Genomic DNA, 17,959 nt, shown 5'->3' with positions numbered 1-17,959 from the left:
CTGGCGCATGAGCTCTGTTCACCTCCTGTCTGAACAGGCGTCGTGTCTAGATGGCTGCCGGCTCAGAGTGGTGTCGTCAGCCAGGGGCTGCGTGGTCTCGGCGTTGGCTGGAGGGACCTCTCCTTTACCCTCCGTGCCCCCTCTACTCTCCCTCACTCTCTCCCCGCCCCCCGGGAGCAGGATGGCAAAGCATGTGACGGAATTCTCACCTTTCTTTTTAGATATCATCAGTACACTGTTTTTTCGGGAAGTGAGGAACAGACGAGAATAGTGACTGGAATTTCTCTCTGACGTTGAATAATATTTAAGCCATGTTAACAAAGAGGCTCTCCTTTCCATGTCCAGATGTCCTCATAGAGAGAAAAATCAGAGCAATGAGAACACAGCGGTTCCATCTCCATGAGTAGCCATTCTGAGAGGCCATTCTGTCACCTGTTCTCTGTCTGTGCAGGAGCTTACGTCCCATGGGCCTCTTAGTGACGGGGCCCCCAAGAGCCCTGTTGATTCATGGTCCGGGTGGACCAAGGGTCCTGTCTGTGTGGCTTTCCCCTCACAGAGATCTAGGAAAGGTGGCAGCTGGGCCAAAGCCTGGAGCTGCCAGACAGTCGCATTGTCCCCAGGATTGCCCAACTCTGTCCGGCTCTGTGGGGCCTGAGTTCAGTTGTCCCTTAATCCCTGGTCGTCTTGCTCGGCTCATTTCTTTTCCTATTTGTCCTTTGGTGCCTTCCTTCACACTGTCTGTATTCACAGCTTCGAAAGCTCTCCCTGACCACCTCCTGCTCCACTGAGAAACCGTGTAGGGGACCTCTGTGCATCCCTCAGGGGAAAGCTCATTTCTGGAAAGGACCAGGACCTTGCTGGAGACTCTTACACCTACAAAGTGCTGTGACTGGGAGACTCAGACTCCAACACTGGACCATTTATATGCCCTTCTGACAGGGCAGCAGCTGCTCCCACCGCTTGTACCATGTTTCCCCGAAAATAAGACCTAGCTGGACCATCAGCTCTAATGCATCTTTTGGAGCAAAAATTAATATAAGACCCGGTATTATATTGTATCATATCATATCATATCATATTACAGTAAAATAAGACTTGGTCTTAAATTAATTTTTGCTCCAAAAGACACATTGGCGCTGATGGTCTGACTGAGGCCCGTGCATTGCCCCTAGAACGCCAGACAGGGAGGTAGAAGGGGCTCAGGAAGAGCTTCCCGTATACCTGCTTTGTGGTGACCTTTCCACCTTCCCGTGCTGCCATGAATGTGGAGTCCTGGGAAACTGAAAGAACTAGATCCATCCTAAACTCCAGGGCTCAGAGGCAGCAAAAGTAAACCCTGTCCATAGGGTCGTTTTCTCTGTACAGCAGAACACATCCCAGAAAATCAGCCTCTGCCAAAGAGAAATCAGGACCATGAGGGGCGGCTACAGGGTCCCAAAAACAAGAATCAGCACCCCAAGTAGAAGGAACAGTGAAACCATCTGAAGCACATCTAAAATCAACTTAAGGAGATAAAATGGAGACTAACAACCATAATGAACAAGCAAGAGGATTTGAAAATGAACAAGTAGGAGACCCAGGCATAAAAGTCCTGGTACTGTCACTGAACTTACACACTCACAGAATGACCTGCACACAGAGCAGACACGCTGGTGCATGGGAATCAGAAGATAGAAAGCAAACCGACCAAGATATGGAAACAACCAGTGTCCTTCCATAGGTGATTGGATAAAGGTGTGGTATATATACACAATGGAATACTATTCTGCCATAAGAAAAGATGAAATAGTGCCATTTGCGACCACATGGATGGATCTTGAGATTATCATACTGAGTGAAATAAGTCGGACAGAAAAAGTCGAGAACCATCTGATTTCACTGATATATGGGATATAAAACTGAAAACAACAAAAGAATAAGACAAACAAATGAAGAAACAAAAACTCATAGACACAGACAATAGTTTAGTGGTTACCAGAGGGTAAGGGGTGTGGGGGGATGGGAGATGAGGGTAAAGGGGATCAAATACATGGTGATGGAAGGAGAACTGACTCTGGGAGGTGAACCCACAATGTGATATAGAGATGATGTGATACAGAATTGTACACCTGAAACCTATGTAACTTTACTAACAATTGTCACCCCAATAAACTTTAAAAAAAAGAAAAGAAAACAAACTGGGAGGAAATCCCCCATAATGCAGCACAAAGCAATCGAAACACATGAGTATGCGATTCTGTTTCTGAAATTCAGCGGGGGTAGGAGGGTGAGTGGTACAGTTTACTTTAATAGTGTTTCTGGAAAACACTTTTGATAATGAATACTTGGAAATTTTACAGCTGAAAATAGATGCAAATAAATACACATCTGTCCTGCATTAGTCCTGCAAAAGGACAGGCACACTCCCACGCGAATCGTGTCTGCGCTTGTCATCATTGTGCTGTCACATCCTGCTTTACGGTGACTGCAAACGTTTGGAGCCCCAGATAGGAGAGCCATGTGTTGGGACGTCCCTTCCGAGTTATCGCCCTTGTTTTGTTAAAGCCAAAGGTGGAGGCCTGGGTGAAATAGCTCCAGGCGTCTCCCCCCTCATCCTCCTCCAGCCCACTGCCTGCTGTCGTAATGCCTGTTGCACAGCTAGTTGAGACGTGCATCCTCATGAAACAGCTACAGTCTTGACCCATTTCGGTGCATTAGTGTTTTCTGTGTACTTTTCAGACGTGGAGACTGAAGCCTCTGGGTTTATTAAGCTCCTGTTATCACTTTTGCAGCCCCACGGAGGCCCCCGGACATGGAGGAATGGCAGAGCCCCTCGTGCAGTGCGCAGCCTGGCTGGATGCCTACTTCCACAAGCCCTCGGCGCTCCAGGAGCTCCCCGTGCCTGCCCTTCACCATCCCGTCTTCCAGCGAGGTCAGTAACTCGGCTCCCTCCCCATGTTTCCTTCGGGGAGCCTGACTTATTAACTATCACTTACCTCACAGCTCACTTTATTGACTATACCAACTTGGTATTTTTACATCATCTAAACAGAGACAGCATGTGGCCACGCTGTGAGGACACCCATTCCAAACGGTTGTGTTAGTTTTGGCACGTGACCACGTAATTCTTGGCAAAGGCAGTAAAAATGATGCATGCACATCAACTCTGGACTCTCCTTGGCTGCAGGGTTTAAATAGGAACACATCTGAATGGCAGTACATTTTTCAATAAGCTTATTGTGAACTTAACCTATCTGCTCGCCAACAGCACAGAAAACCAGACTGCATGTGGACAGGCAGCTCCTTCTGTAAACTCCATTGGTGACACCTACAGCAGAGTTGGGGGGCAGCGTTGTGTCTTCTTGGATGAGTTTTCAATTTAATGTCTCAAACTTACCACCCTGAGATGTTATATTCTTGAGGGATGAATTGAGAGCTTGTCATCTCAATGGAGTGTGCCCGAGGCACGTAAGCCTGTGATAACCTAGAAACCGTTTCCCAGACATTTCTTTTCAAGCTTTTGTTTGGATCTTACTGATGGCAACGGAAATCATTCTACACACATACCAGAGGTTTATGCTTTGCATAGTGACTTTTATAGTCATTTTAATATAAACGATCATTTGCATACGTACCTATGTGTGCATGCATGCATACATATACTTAAAGAAAAAAAGTTACCCTGAGATTCTAGTTAAGGTAAATTTAAAACGATCTTGGATTTGAAAGTGGAATAAACCAAGTAAGTTTAATGGTATTCTAATTGCTGCTGTGATTTACAGCAAGAAAGAACTTGAAAATGGAGTCAAGTTTTCAGAGGAGGTGGGGAGAGAAGCTTCTGAATCTTGAGCTAATACCTGAATTGACTAGCAGTAAACAGATAGAACCTTGAACGCTTTTGCATATAATGAACTGAAACTGTGCTGCTGTAATCAACAGGGTGCCCTGTCACCCCTTTTGTCATCTAGCACTGTCTCCAGAAGCTCCCTTTCAGTGGGTGCTCTGGAGTTTCTAAAAGGGGGTCTCTAGGATGGGGTGGGGGGGTTGGCGTGGGCTTTCCCAGGATACGCCACACATTTCCAGGGCCCTCCGTCGTCTGCCGATGGCGCCCTCCAGGGGCCAAGGTGGAGCTGCAGCTGCCCGTGAGACCCCTGCCCAGCACTCTTCCCACCCACGCGGATCCCCTTCTCCCAGTACCTTGTGCCCACAGGCTGAACTGAGGGTGCTGTGACTGTACTCGTTTGCACTGCCCCTGTTCCAGGGACGGTGGGGATCCTGCTGTGTGTTCTCAAAACTCGGAGACATGGTTGGGAGTCGTGCAGCAGGGAACTCTTCCACCCACTGCTGCCATTTTGGGGTCCCTGCTCTGCCAGTAGGAATGAGAAAGAACTGTCCAGCTGGCTTTCCTTCTCTTTAAGTCTATCAGATAACGGGGCTGAAAGTTAAGGTTTTGAAATTTTCACAACAGAAAAATTACAACACCAGGGCAGGAGGCATTGGGGATATAATGGGGTGGGGGGCAAGGACGGGCTTGTAAAACCCTGAAGTCCTGTCCTCAGCGCTTGAAGACGGTTGGGACCGGCCACTCTTCCCCTGCTTCTCGTCCCCTTGCCAGCCAGTCATGGTCATCGTAGATCTCGGTGACCAGGACGAGCTGAAAGTGGCTCTTAGGTAAGGAGGAAGGCCTTCCAGCCACCCCAGTAGCCAGCTCCCTGTCAGACAAGCCCTGCAGTGCTGGTAGGCACTTCTGAGTGGGTCCAGGTCCCCTCCTTCTGGCACCTGCCTGCTGACACTCAGTGGCCATGGGGCCAGGCTTTCTGTTAAGAATTTAGCTCACTCTCTCACTGCCGGGCAGGGACCAGGTGTGGATGGAGTTAACTGGCTATGATCCCAGATGTGGCATAACCTCTTCCTGTCTCCATGGGGTTGGCTCTCTTTCTGATGTCTGTCTGGGAGCCAGTGGCACCATGGGCAGAGGGAGTCACACACATGGAACCCCTCGGACAAACTCAGAGCTCTGGAAGCTGTGGATTAACACAAAGAAATGAACCTTCTGGAAAACTGAGAGGAATGTGTCCATTTTAATGTGGAATAAATTTCCTTGGCAAATTCCACTTTCTGTGCATTTTAATTTTTGCATATGTATGTGGAGCATACTTTTGCGTATCATTTTTTCATCATGTTGTTGCTTCTGAGATTGTACCAGGTCTACCTATTCCAACTTGCTTTTAAAAGAGTAACTAGCAGGGAGCTCCTTGCGTTCCAGCCCCTTCTCTGATTCTTTCTTCCTAATGCCTATGACCTTCCATTGTCCCCTCCTCAGGATGAAGCGTGGCCTGTCCTGCTGCCAAAAGAACCCTCTTGTGCATGAGCAAGATCGCTTTTCTTTTCTTGGATCCTTCTGTAAGACGAGTGCGCTGTTCACTGTTGGTTCATTTTGTTCAAAGAGTCACAGAAATGTGTGCTAGGGCGAACCATATGAAATTGCCATTTTGGTCGGTTTAAAGCATCAAGTGCTGGAAGCTACATATATGGTTCAACATCTTACCTTAGCATTTCCAAAGTTTGATTAGTAATAAGTTAATTACCTGGAAATTCCTCCCAAGGATTCGTACGGCTGCCTTTCCAGACCACAAGGGTGTGAGTCTGTGCGGCTGCCTTTTCCTGGGTCCAGAACAGGCAGGATTTCTGTGTGGGAGGGTGTAGCTCCTGGCAGGAAGGTCCCTCATGCTGCTGAAGAGATTTAACCGAATGGTGAGCTGTTGAGTAAGATGAATTTTTCATGAGGTTGTTGTGTTAGTGGTAGAGCATTTTCTAAAAAAAAAAAAAGTTTTCTTTTTTGTGTTTCTGGTGGGTTTTTTTGGTTTGGGGTTTTGGGTTTTTGCTAATCTGGCTTATTAAAAGCGTCAACAGAATCATGTTTTTCCAGCCACTGTAATGGAGTGCTCGTAGTCTGGTAGCTCAGAGAAGCATTTTAGGGATGTCAGGCCCTCCTTATAAACCTCTTTCAAAGGTCAGTTTTGTTTATTTTGAATTCATTGTTCTCCCAGAAAGAGTTATTTAATGAAGCCATTATTCCTGAAATAAATATTTTCTTAATGTTTCTTTCATAATGAAATATCATTTAAATTTCTCTTCTGTTACACTCCCTAACTTCTTTGTTTACTTCTAAAAAAAAAAAATTAGTTTCTTTATACAATATGCATCTTAAAATAACCTTAGAGGTCAGTAGCAAAAGCAGTGCGAATAATAAAAGTAGCACTTTGGCAAAAGCAGTATTTCACAGTGAATTTAAGGAAAGCAGGCCTATGGATAACGGAGATCAGCTTTCAGATACAGAAAGTGTGTACACACTTTCTTTTTATTCTAAGCCCTCTGCCCATGGAGAGCTACCTAGAAGGCGTGGCTGGACAGGCTGCGTGTGGCCAAGGAGATGGGCAGCTAGGCCACTAGCCCCAGGCCTTTCTGCTGGTCCTGCCAGGCTGGGGTAGGGTCTTCCTCGGGCACCCACAGAGGCCCCTCCCCCAAGGCAGGGCCTGTGCTCTGGACTCCCACACCAGGCGGCCAGTGGTGGGCGTGCAGGTAGACCTCGCCGGTCCTCTGAGTCCCAGCTCATAGATAATGGTTTTTCAACAGATGAGTTCTGAGTTTTCTTTTTAAAGTGACTGCAATGTTCCCTTTTAAATGAAATATTTAACACCTTAATAATTCCTTTGTCACAGCTATTAGCTTATAGCTATGAAATCCAGTTGCATGACAGTAGTGAAATCTGCATTTTTTTAAACCTGCTGGCTGGAAGTAAGTTTGTGTAACTTCTGTCACAGAGCCTCAGAAAGGATTCTCCTATTTGTGTGTCTCTGCCGAATCCCTTTCAAAAAGGCCTCTATCAACCGCCAAAAGCCAAAGCTTTGCCAGAGAGTTAGGGAAAGGCCCTTTCAGGTGAATTAGTTAACCTCCCGCTGTGCCATGTGCCCTCCAGTGGAGGCTGAAACCAGGAAGGGCCTGACATCACTACCTGGGGTCCGCCATGGAGAACCCAGCGGGGCAAGGGAATCATCCAACTTCTACCCACCCCTCTGGGGCCAGCCCCACTGTCACTCACTTCCAGGAATTACCCAGATCAGGCGTCAGCCTCCCCAGAGAAGAGGGCACCGAGCCCTCTTTGTTCCGTGGCCGGGGCCTCTTGGTACCCCTCACGTTGCTTTGTAAGCTGTGAATCCAGACCGAGTCTGTCCACAAAGGGTCTTGTGGTGAATGGAGGGCTTTCTCTTTATTCTCCCCTATAGATCCTTAGCAGGAGGCAGCTTTGTGCTTTCAAGCACTCTGGGTTGATATTTTTCCCTGAAATTCAAAAAATTACCAATTTATAGAGAAGAGAATAGCTAAAGTAGGAGATGCATTTGCAGGTTTTTCTGGCTAGCCATCGCCATGCTCCCATATTTCAAATGAGGGCTTAGGAAAATTGTGGGCCTTGCAAAGGTGTCACCTGGTGGGTAAACCTTCCAATACCCGTTATTGATTGGAGAAAGCAAACAACACTGTACTTAAATTAAGTGGGAACGAAACGGTGATAAATCACTTCTTTCAGCCGTAGAGCTGCTAAGCGGCTTTTTGGGGACAGCAAATGTGGAAAGATGGGTCCAGGGCCTTCCGAGGCTGGAGCTGGGAAAAGTGAGACTGAAGAGAACAGATCAAAAGCCTGAGAATGATGGCAGGCCCTGAAGTTCAGGGTGCCGGGAAGGCGGGCAGAGGAATCGGTGCAGGAGGCCCTTGCGGGAGCAGGCCCGCACAGAGAGCGAAACCCAGCATATTTTTGTGGTTTGGAACCAAGGGAGAAAATAAAGGGGAAATGTTTAGAACAAAAGTAGGGCAGGAATCTATGAAAGCTAATGACCTACGGGGTATAGACCAGGCCCCTGCGGTGACCGAGGTGGTAAATGCACAGGCTGCTTCATCCCAGGCATGTCAGGACCTAACTGATCGCAGGGATTCCTGCCCGTAGGCCCAGAAGACCAGCCCCAGGCCATCATTCTTTCCTGCCCAGAGCCATTCAGAGGACAGTGCTGATGTCTTCAGGCGGTCCCTTCCATCCGGCCTGCAGGCCTTGCGACATGGAACCAGCAGCAGCTGCTGTCCTTTTTCTAGGGGAGAAGAGCCCCTTCCTGGGCTTGTCACCCTCCCGGCTGCCTGGCCCCTGGCCACATTTGTATATCTGCATCACTTCCAGCCCTTCTGTGGAACAAAAACGTTAGAATTGTGTGTGTGGGTTGAGAGTTTCTCGGGGCTGGGGGCTCCCCACCTGAGCAGGCAGGAGCATCATTTTGGCAGGTGGGGTGGGTGTTCCTCAGAGCCCCTGAGGCCCTTGTGGTCACCCTGGCCGCTGCCCTGATTGGTCCTGCCTCCGTCTGTGTGAGGCTGGCCAAGCCAGCTCGGAGGCAATCAGTGCACTAAACTGCTCACTCTTCAACTTGACTGATAACTACACTTTGGCATATTGGTGAATTTCATGGGCCAGAGAACCAGAGGTTCAGATTGTGTCTTAGTTCATTGTTGCATATTTTATCACGCAGCTTCCTGCCTGGCAGTGGTCACCACCGCGTGTTTATTCAGTGTTCTGTGCAACCATGTCTTGTACGAGGAGTTTTTAAAGTTTCAACTATGATTCATTCAAGGAAACGGCTTTTTCAAGTTACTTTTGTATCTCAGTCCCCTCATCTGGGGGCCTGGGACTGAATGTCTCAGAATGTTCTAGAAAGCTTGTTCATGATATTATGCCTACGATTTCTCTACTTCTCACCTCTCCCCAAGACATTAAAATCTTATGACAGGCCAATAGTTACATATGTACTTATATGTATGTGTGCATATATATGTATATACACATACACACGTATATGTGGCATATATATGCCCTGTTTTGAGAATTATTACTCTAAAAGAACTTATCAAAATGGATCCAGCTCTTATGAGGGCTTTTGCTGTGTGCTTCACTTTACATTGAGTTTAACATTCTAAAAAATGATTTTTGTTCGAGACGCAGCTGTGCATATTGAAGAAGTGTTTTGCTGTTATACTTAATAACTTAAGTAAGTTCTAGGCTATGTGTGCATATGTCTACCTGATCTGGAGCTTTGCATGTAGCCTAGTGAGAAAGTGAGAGAGCCAGTGTTATTCATCTTTTGGGTTGGGAAAGAGTGAGCGGAACGGGCTGCACGTCCACACCTCGGCCACCGGGTGATGGAATCAGGACGAGCCTTACCAGGTGCTAGCATTTGACCAGGATAGCTCAGGGTGGCATGTCAGCAAAGCTACCCAGGACCTGCAGAAGGTGCCCGGATACTCTGGGCCAAAAATGGGTTTGAAATAGCCAGATGCGTGCTGCTCTGGGTTCTTCCCAGCCTAGTGAGCAATGGAAGTAGCCATCAGAGGGGAAGCGATTGGCTCAGGTTCTGCATACCAACCCCTTCTCTGCAGATGTAACGTAGGTCCCATCCTGGGATTGCTAGGATCTAGTTTAAATATTCACACGACCCACTGTGGGAACCCACCTTGCACTTACCCTAGGGAGCAGTGTGGTAAAATGCTCCCCTCCCCAGAAGGAGAACTTGGTCTATGGATACCAGCTCCTGATAAGCTAGTAGAAACTAGAACAGAACCACAGCTCACTGGACCCCTTGAAAATTCCTGGAGTCCCTGTACCAAGAGCCCTGTGACTAATCAGTAATTGCCAAGGCCTCCTGGGAAGCCAAGTTAAGTGAAAGTTTCATCCTAAATCTAAGAGGTGGTCAGATCCTATGTTCTCTGAGGTTTCCATCGATCGGGCCAAAAAATCAGCTTGAGAATGCTTTCCCTCATGGCTGCTGGGGTCACACAGCATAATGTTCCCCAGGCTCAAAAGCAACCACAAAGACTTTGAAAGTCAGCTACTTTCAAACCTGGTAGGATAAAATGAGGCCTCTATTACAGACAAATAGTACTTGTAATTGAAATTCTTACAAGAGCTGCTTTTATGGGAAAATATTCACGTTAAAATATAACTGTTACCGCTAGCATAGTAATTAAACAGCAAACCAATGAAAGTTTCCATTAAAAATAAGTCACCTAATTATGCTCACACGTTTAGAAAGATCGTCTGTGATGTGTGCACGTTGGACTTGGACGTACTTCACCTCCGAAAAGGAGTAGGGAGGGAGTCAGCTTTCTACCAAGCAGGAAGTGTAAATTGCATTGTCACTATCTTCAATGATTTTTCCTTTGAAATGGGCTTTGAAAAATAAGAATTTTCTATCAAGTCTATACTTTAAATTGGGAAACAGACTTTTCACTTAAATGTGCTTTTAAAATTTTTATTCCCACTGTAGTTATTAGACAAACCTGCACTGCTTCCAGAGAGAATGTTTAATAATTTTGTTGTCATAAAATGTTGTATATTCACATTTTACAGGCAATGTTACTGCATTTTGATCTCATCCTAGCAATAATAAATAGCGTTCTCTCTACTACCTGGGTTTATAGAGAAAATACTTTAATAAAAATGACGTGGAATTGGACTATAAGTCATCAATAGGTTAAACATGTAAATAGTGATAGAAAATTAATGGCGGTAATGCAGTAGACCTATTTGTAGGAGCCAAAAGTATAAAAACTGTTACTTAATTTAAATGCTTCATCACACATGATTTTTTTACCTACTGTAACCGTTACATTCAAACTGATTCAAAATACAAGATTCACAAGTGTGGTCGTGGTTCACATTATCAGAATGGAGAACTCAGATACTTGGTGCTGCAAGTCCCTCGGTGCAGCTGCTGTGACCCCGTGGGGTCAGAGTGCCAGGACAGAGCCGACCTCCTGGGGGCTCAGCTCCTTCAGGCACCAGGTGACATTCTAATGCCAGTAACACACTTCTAAACAAGCAAACTGAAGAGTGAAGCAAGGGGAGAAGTAAGTCTTACTGGCCCCTAAATGCATCACTGACTTCCTGAAGTTCAGCTCAGGAGTTTCCTACCCTCCCAGATACTAAGGGAAATAGCGATCATGTTTTGGCAAACAGCCTTTCTGGTGATCCCTGCCCCTCAGCCAGCATGGATGCAAGCATCTTCTCCCTTCCTATGGGAACTACTTTTCCTTTTCTTGAGCACTGCTGTTAATGGTTGTACAAAACACATACTGTGGGAAGAGGAGACCCTGTTCCTGGACTTGGGTGGATATGCTTACATTTTCTGCTTTAAAAAATAAATAAATAGAAACGCGCATTCCTTCCCCGTTGGGATACGCTGGTGCACAGCACGATTCTTTTCAGCTTTTCCTCCGATGGTCTAAGCAAGACCCAGCGACAAGGCTTGGGGGACATGGCAGCCCATTGCCTGGCCAAGACATATACTTCTAGAAAATTTGCATCTCTCCCTCTTTTTAGAACAAAATATGCAAGAACCAACATAAATGGCATATCCTACCCCGCTTTTTTTTTTTCCTCAAGAATCGGGCCTTTGATGTTCAAGAGCAGCTAATATAAAAGGCCGTCCCTCGCAAGCTATAGAAGCTGTGCCTGTTTATGACAAATGTAACACAGCACAAATCTGGCTGAATGTGATGGTATCATTAGTTTGTGAATCGCATCCTTGAAAATAACTGTGGAAGAGCCAAATCGGTTTAAAAGAAGATAACAAAATGGTTTAAGCTACTTAGGTTGAATGCCAATTATATTTTAATATTCAACTGAGCATATTTTACTAAGAAAAAGGGCCGCATTGACGCTTGCATAACTCATTGGCAGCGTCGGCCAGCTGTGCCACTCTCCTCTCGGAATCACTTTGTGCATTTTAGTAGCATGGTAATTTAGTGGAGAACTACCTGAGTGATGGCATTTTCAATGAGCAGGTAATCTACAGAGAATTTTTATATGGTTATGAGTTCTGTGCTTCAGCCCAGCAACACAAAAATACATCAAGACCAATTACGGTATCAACTTTCAGTGTGGTACCCTCGCCACGCGAGTGCATGTATTTCTGCCCCAGGCATTTCAAATTGCATCTAATTTGAAATCTTTGGGGTTTTAATTAAATTTCAGAATATATGGAATTCTTCATTAGTACCTGCTCTGAATAGCAGATTACCCTTCTCTCCATCTCTCGTTAAAGAAGTAGCCTGCTCAGGAGCTGATCATTTGTGGGGCCTGGGTATTGGAACAGAAATAGTGAAATGCAAAATAATATCAAAAAGATTATTAGTCCAGGGAGAGTCTCTTGATTTGTATTTTAATGGAATTTTACATTTCTCTTAATGATTTGCAAATTGTCCTCTGATTATAAGATGCATTAAGCTTTTCATTTTAATGGCAAAGACACAGCCATTAGCAGCATTTTTTTTCTGTCTTCTCTTTAGAGTGCTTCCCTACAGCAGATAAATATTGAAACCATTAACACCTTTTGATGCCCTGCATCCTGGACCCACCATGGTGTGGTCTCTGGGTGTTCACACCTGGCTGGGGCCGCTGACTCTTCACCCAGCCGTGTTTTCTTTTCTAGAATACAGGAATCATTTTAAAAATTGTCTTTGGGTGGTCTTGTTTATTTGTGTTAAACCTAATGCATTTAAATGTTATTAATGGCCCAATTTGTATTAATAAAAGCGTCAGGATGAAGGTGGATGGTGCTCACAGCTCCTGCCTCCCCTGGTCTGTAGGGCTGGAGTGAGGGGCCGAGCAGAGCTCCTGTGGAAAATCCAGAACGAGTCTCCCCTCACCGTCCTGGCTGCTTCTGTGTAAATCCACGGTGAGAGCCGCACGGAACTCGCAGGGTTAGCCAGCTGACTGAAGCTGACCCCAGCTCAATGCCGAAAACAGGGGCACTTGCCTGTGGTTCGACCTTTGAGATAATGTCTTGATTTTCAGGTCAAGACTTCTAGTTCTCTACAAACTACGTGTGATTTACATGGCCGGAGCTGACGGCCAACGTCATCTCATCTCCGTCTGCAGAATGCGTTTAGGGAGATTTGGCTCTGATCCGTGAGGTGGGGACGGTCTGAGAGGGCAGCCATTCTTTGGGCCGGCAGCTCGTTTTTTATCAGAGCTCTTGGTAATCCAGCAGCCCTGTTCCCAGGTGTGACAGGGACAACTGAGGCCACACACACACACACACACACACACACACACACCCCAGGTTGGCTCCTGCCCCGCTGGCCTTCAGCTTTTAAGGACAGATCTTCGATCTAGACCGACACAGCTGACTGAGTGATGTTTCTGAGTAGTCATGGCTCTGGATAGTGACCTAGACACAGCCCTGTTCTGCGAGATTTTGAGGGACAGGGCTGTGCTCGCTCCACGCTGCCATGACCTTTGCCAATGGGCATCTTCTTCAGAGATGTCTGGGGGCCCATCTGTGTGCCAGACAGGCATGTCATCACCCCGTGGGACCTTGCTTTTGTGTCGGAGCTATCAGGTGGCATGGAGCCTGGGAAACGACCTGTGAAAGCTCCCATGCTGTGTGTGGGGCCAAGGTGTCCTATGATCTGGTTTGTGGGCGCGAGTGCCACCTCTGACCACCTGAGCAGCCTCGAGAAACATCCTTACCCCTCGTATAAGCTCAGGCTGCTACAGGAACAAATACCCCAGGCTCACACAGCAGGCGTCATCCCTTCTCAGCTGTGGAGGCTGCAAGTCCAGAATCAAGTGTGTTTCTTTTGAGCCCTCTCTGCTTGGCTTGCAGATGGCCACCCCTTGCTGACTCTTCACATGGCCGTCCCCCTGTGCAGATTCCCCTGGGGTCTAGCCCTTTGAACTTAATCACCTTGTTGAAGATTATATCAATTCTGAAGCACTGGAGGTTAGAACTTCAACACATGGACTTTGTGGGGACACAGTTCAGCCCATAATAGCCTTTTGAAGCCTCTGATTCCCCATCTGTGAAGTGGGGACACTGGTGACGAGCGTGACATGAGACCACCAGAGATCCAGCCTGGGAATTATCTGCTATATTCATGGGTGGGAGCATTTTCTCTAAAACCCAGCAGTGAGGAGCAACTGAGACACCCGGCTCTGTGCCGGTCTCTTCGACTCCTCCTCTCAGCACTCAAGATCATCGCCGCTTTCTCCCAATTCATCTTTATTTTGAAGAGGGTGACATTTACAGGTATACCTTGCTTGACTGTGCTTCACAGATGTTGGTTTTTCTTTGTTTTTACAAATTGAACGCAAGACCCTCCACCAGCAAAGAGATCATGACTGCCTCTGTCGCCGTGGTCTGGAACTGAACCTGTGATATCGCCAAGATCTGCCTGTGTTTCCCTTTTTTTTTTTTTTTTTTTTAAGTCCAGGAGAAAGTATTCAATAAAGGGGGGGCGGTGGACAATATGGAGAATATCTTCATAATTTGAATGGACAAACATTTCATATAACACAAATATAAAGCTATAAAAAAACAATAAATTAAACTCTGTCAAAATTCAAAGACATTGTTAAGAAAATGAATATGAAAGCCACAGAATAAACGTTTTGCAACATGTATAACTGACAAAGGACTTGTACATGGGATTACATGAAGACTCCTATGATTCTATGATAAAAATACAGACTGCCTAATAAGTAACTGGGGAAAAGATTTAACAGACTCTTCGCAAAAGAATATGTATGAATTGGTCCATTAAAAACATTAAAAAGTGCTTATAATGAAGTTAAAAACACATTTCTATTTACACTAGCACCCCCAAAAATGAAATAATTAGATCTAAATGTAACAAAATATGTGCAAGACCTAGTGAGGAAAACTATAAAGCTGATGAAAGAGACCAGAGAAGAACTGAATGAATGGAGAGAAATCCCATGTTCATGGATAGGGAGACTCAATATTGTCAAGATGTCACTGCTGCCCAACTTGATCTAAAGATTTACCACAATCCCTATCAAAGTTCCAGCGGGTTATTTTGTGGATATCAACAAACAGATTCTAAAGTTTATATGGAGAGGCAAAAAGACCCAGAAGAGCCAGCACACAGAGAGGAAAGTCAGAGGACTGACACCGCCCGACTTCAAGACTTACTGTAAAGTTACAGAAATCAAGACACAGTGATACTAGCGAAAGAGCAGAGAAATAGATCGATAACAGCACAGACGAGAGCACCCAGAAATAGACTCATGTAAATATAGTCAACTGATCTTCAGCAAAGGAGCAAAAGAATGCAGTGGGAAAAAGACAGTCTTTTCAGTAAATGGTGCTGGAATAATTGGACATCTGAGTGCAAAGAAATGAATCTAGACGTAGACTTTACACCCTTCACAAACATTAACTCAAAATGGGTCACAGACTTAAATATAAAACTAAATATAAAATTCCTAGAAGATAACACAGGAGAAAACCTAGATGACCTTGGGTATGGTGATGGCAGGATCCATCAAAGAAGTAATTGATCTATGGACTTCTTAAAATTAAAAACTTCTATGAAAGACAGTGTCAAAAGAATGATGAGACAAGCCACATACTGGGAGGGAATATTTTTAAAAAACACATTTGATAAAGGACTCTTCTCCAAAATATACAAGAACCTTTAAAAGTCAACCATTAGAAAATAATCCCATTAAAAGATGAGCCAAAGACCTGAACAGACACCTCACCAATGAGGATGGCAAGCAGTCAGATGAAAAATGTTCAACATCCAGTGTCATCAGGGAAATGCAACAAGATCCCACTGCACACCTGTCAGAACGGCCACAATCCGGACCACTGACCATACCACATGCCAGCGAGGACGAGGAGCCCAGGAGCCCTCACTCACTGTGGGGGTGCAGAATGGTGCAGCCGCTCTGGGAGACTATCTGGCAGTTTCTTATTAAACTAAACATTCTCTTACCGTAGGATCCAGTAATCATGTTCCTGGTATTTACCCAAGTGAACTGAAAACATGTCTGTACAAAATCCCACACACGGATGTTACCAGCAACTTTATTCATAGCCGCCAAAACTTGAAAGGAACCAAGATGTCCTTCGATAGGAGAACGGAAGTCGGTGAGTCGTCAGGATGCCTCACAGGTACCTCCACACCCTGCCCCATAGGGCGGGCTGGCCGTCCTGGTCCCAGGGGCTCGCCTCGGAGAAAGAAGCCTCAGATCCTGCACTTTAGCGCTCTCGTGGACTCAGCTAGGCCAGCGAGCCAAGCGAGGGCTTTGTCAGGAGTCTTGTTTTCATTTTGGGCTCAGCAGTTGTGACAGTCCTACCCAGCCAGCTTCCCTTTGGCGGGTGGAAAACAACACAGAATCCGTGCCCGCCTGGAGCCCAGGGTGCCTGCCAGCCCCGCACTTGGCCATATGTCCAGGCTGGCCAGGGCTTCCATGTCAGTAGCCATGGGCTGAAGGCGACTGCTCTAATTACAGAGGACTTCATTTAATTTATTCAAATTTCCCCAGTTCATTGTGTCGATTTTCCATCTTTTCCTCAATGTATGTTTTGTGTTTAACCACAGGACAGGTGTGTTGTGCCAGCACTTGTATCCATAGCTCTTCCAGAATGTGCTTCTCCAGAACGAGAGGGTTCTGCTGGCCTGCAGGGTCACAAGCCGCGGGGCTGTCATCATACAGATGCCACAGCTGAGTGACATCGCACCCCCGGAGGCTCAAGGGGCACAGCCCATTTTAGGCGTCATGTAATTCTGTATTTTTAAGCAGCAGTGAGGCGAGTTTTATGGGACGAAGAACCCACTCACAGTCCTCCCATAGAGCAGTCAGGGGCCAGGGCCCAGGGGTTCGGCGTTGTGGTCACCCTGTCCTCACTGTGGCTTTCTGCGTCTCCTTGGTTGTCACGTGCTTTAGCTGCTGGAGCTCTTGTCGTAGCGGACTCTTCACATCCTCCTCCCACCGTTACCATGGCTCACGTTCGAATGGACCTCTGTGCACACGCCGTCCGAAGAGAGGTTGGTCTTGTTTCACAGACCTGCATCGTGAACGAGGTTCCGCCAGTGTGTGGTGATGGCTCAGTTAGCAGCTCGCCTGTGGTTTTCCATTTGGCAGCGACTCTGTCAAACACTTTGTGCGGCTTTTATCTTCATTTAGGCCTCACGACACTGGGATCCTCATTTTCAAGTAGAGGAAACTGAACTTCAAAGGGATGACTTTCTCAACCAGCTAAGAAGTGGCACAGATAGCATTTGAAACTCGTGTCCAGATCACTCCCCAACACGAGCGTGTAACCCACACACTAACCAGGTTAGTGCACCCTGGACCTGCTGGCCATGCGGTGGCCGCACACGGCCATGTGCAGGTGGGACCAACTGCTGGCTCATACCTTGGGACACCAGCTGGTTTGCAACTTGTCCATAGTTTCCATATTGACCGCTCACAGATTCAAGTGGGTGACCCCGACATCACGGCTTCACTGCCTCCCCAAGGTATCTCAGATTCCACCCTTGGTCGCATTTGATTTTTTGGCTAATTCTGCCAACACCAAAAGGCAGCAGCCACATTCAGACGGAGTGTGAGAAAGCGGTGCTGTCACTTGTCACAGAGCCTTCTAGAGGAGTTTGAGCGTCTGGGAACGTGTGTCTGCACATTCAGAATAAGTCTCCTCACCCCCCGCCACCCACCCCCAAAGACAGCAGTGGGCTTTCAGCTGAATGAAAAGAGCCAGAGGGAAGGTGCTAAATTTGCGTGGGAACATAGTAGCGTTTCAGGGGACCCTGGGACGTGGCGTACGGTGTAATGAAGTTCTTGCTGACTGTGTGGACCTGGTCTCTGTATTTGCAGTCGCTGCCCCAGCTTGGAGGTCCCTGGTGTTCATCTTGAGAAGGGGACACGTGGCCCCAGCTGCTGCAGTTCATGCTGACATTGCTGCGATGTGCCATGTCGCTCAAGTCAGTGAATGAAGTTCAGGTCAGGTTGTAACGTGTGGTCCGTCCAGGGTTCCCTACTGAATTCTGGAATACCGTGCTGCTATCTAGAAAAGGCCACGTGATGACCAGCCTCCAAGGTGGCCCCTGCGATCCTGGCCTCCAGTAT

The 17,959-nt window shown here is 46.6% G+C and overlaps 1 protein-coding gene across 2 annotated transcripts in view; it reads left to right on the top strand.

Annotated features, from left to right (window-relative positions):
• Positions 1-17,959, top strand: part of MGMT (O-6-methylguanine-DNA methyltransferase) — a 247,091-nt gene that overhangs the window by 207,223 nt on the left and 21,909 nt on the right. For both annotated transcript variants that reach the window (XM_033129707.1, XM_033129708.1), the window contains exon 3: positions 2,772-2,911. In XM_033129707.1, coding sequence (XP_032985598.1) covers positions 2,772-2,911 — 140 coding nt within the window. The remainder of the gene's footprint in view (positions 1-2,771; positions 2,912-17,959) is intronic.

The sequence above is a fragment of the Rhinolophus ferrumequinum genome, chromosome 16 (genome assembly GCF_004115265.2).
Source record: "Rhinolophus ferrumequinum isolate MPI-CBG mRhiFer1 chromosome 16, mRhiFer1_v1.p, whole genome shotgun sequence".
Taxonomy (NCBI): domain Eukaryota; kingdom Metazoa; phylum Chordata; class Mammalia; order Chiroptera; family Rhinolophidae; genus Rhinolophus; species Rhinolophus ferrumequinum.
The sequence above is the reverse complement of the archived record's forward strand: the minus strand, read 5'-3'. Positions and strand labels throughout refer to the sequence as shown.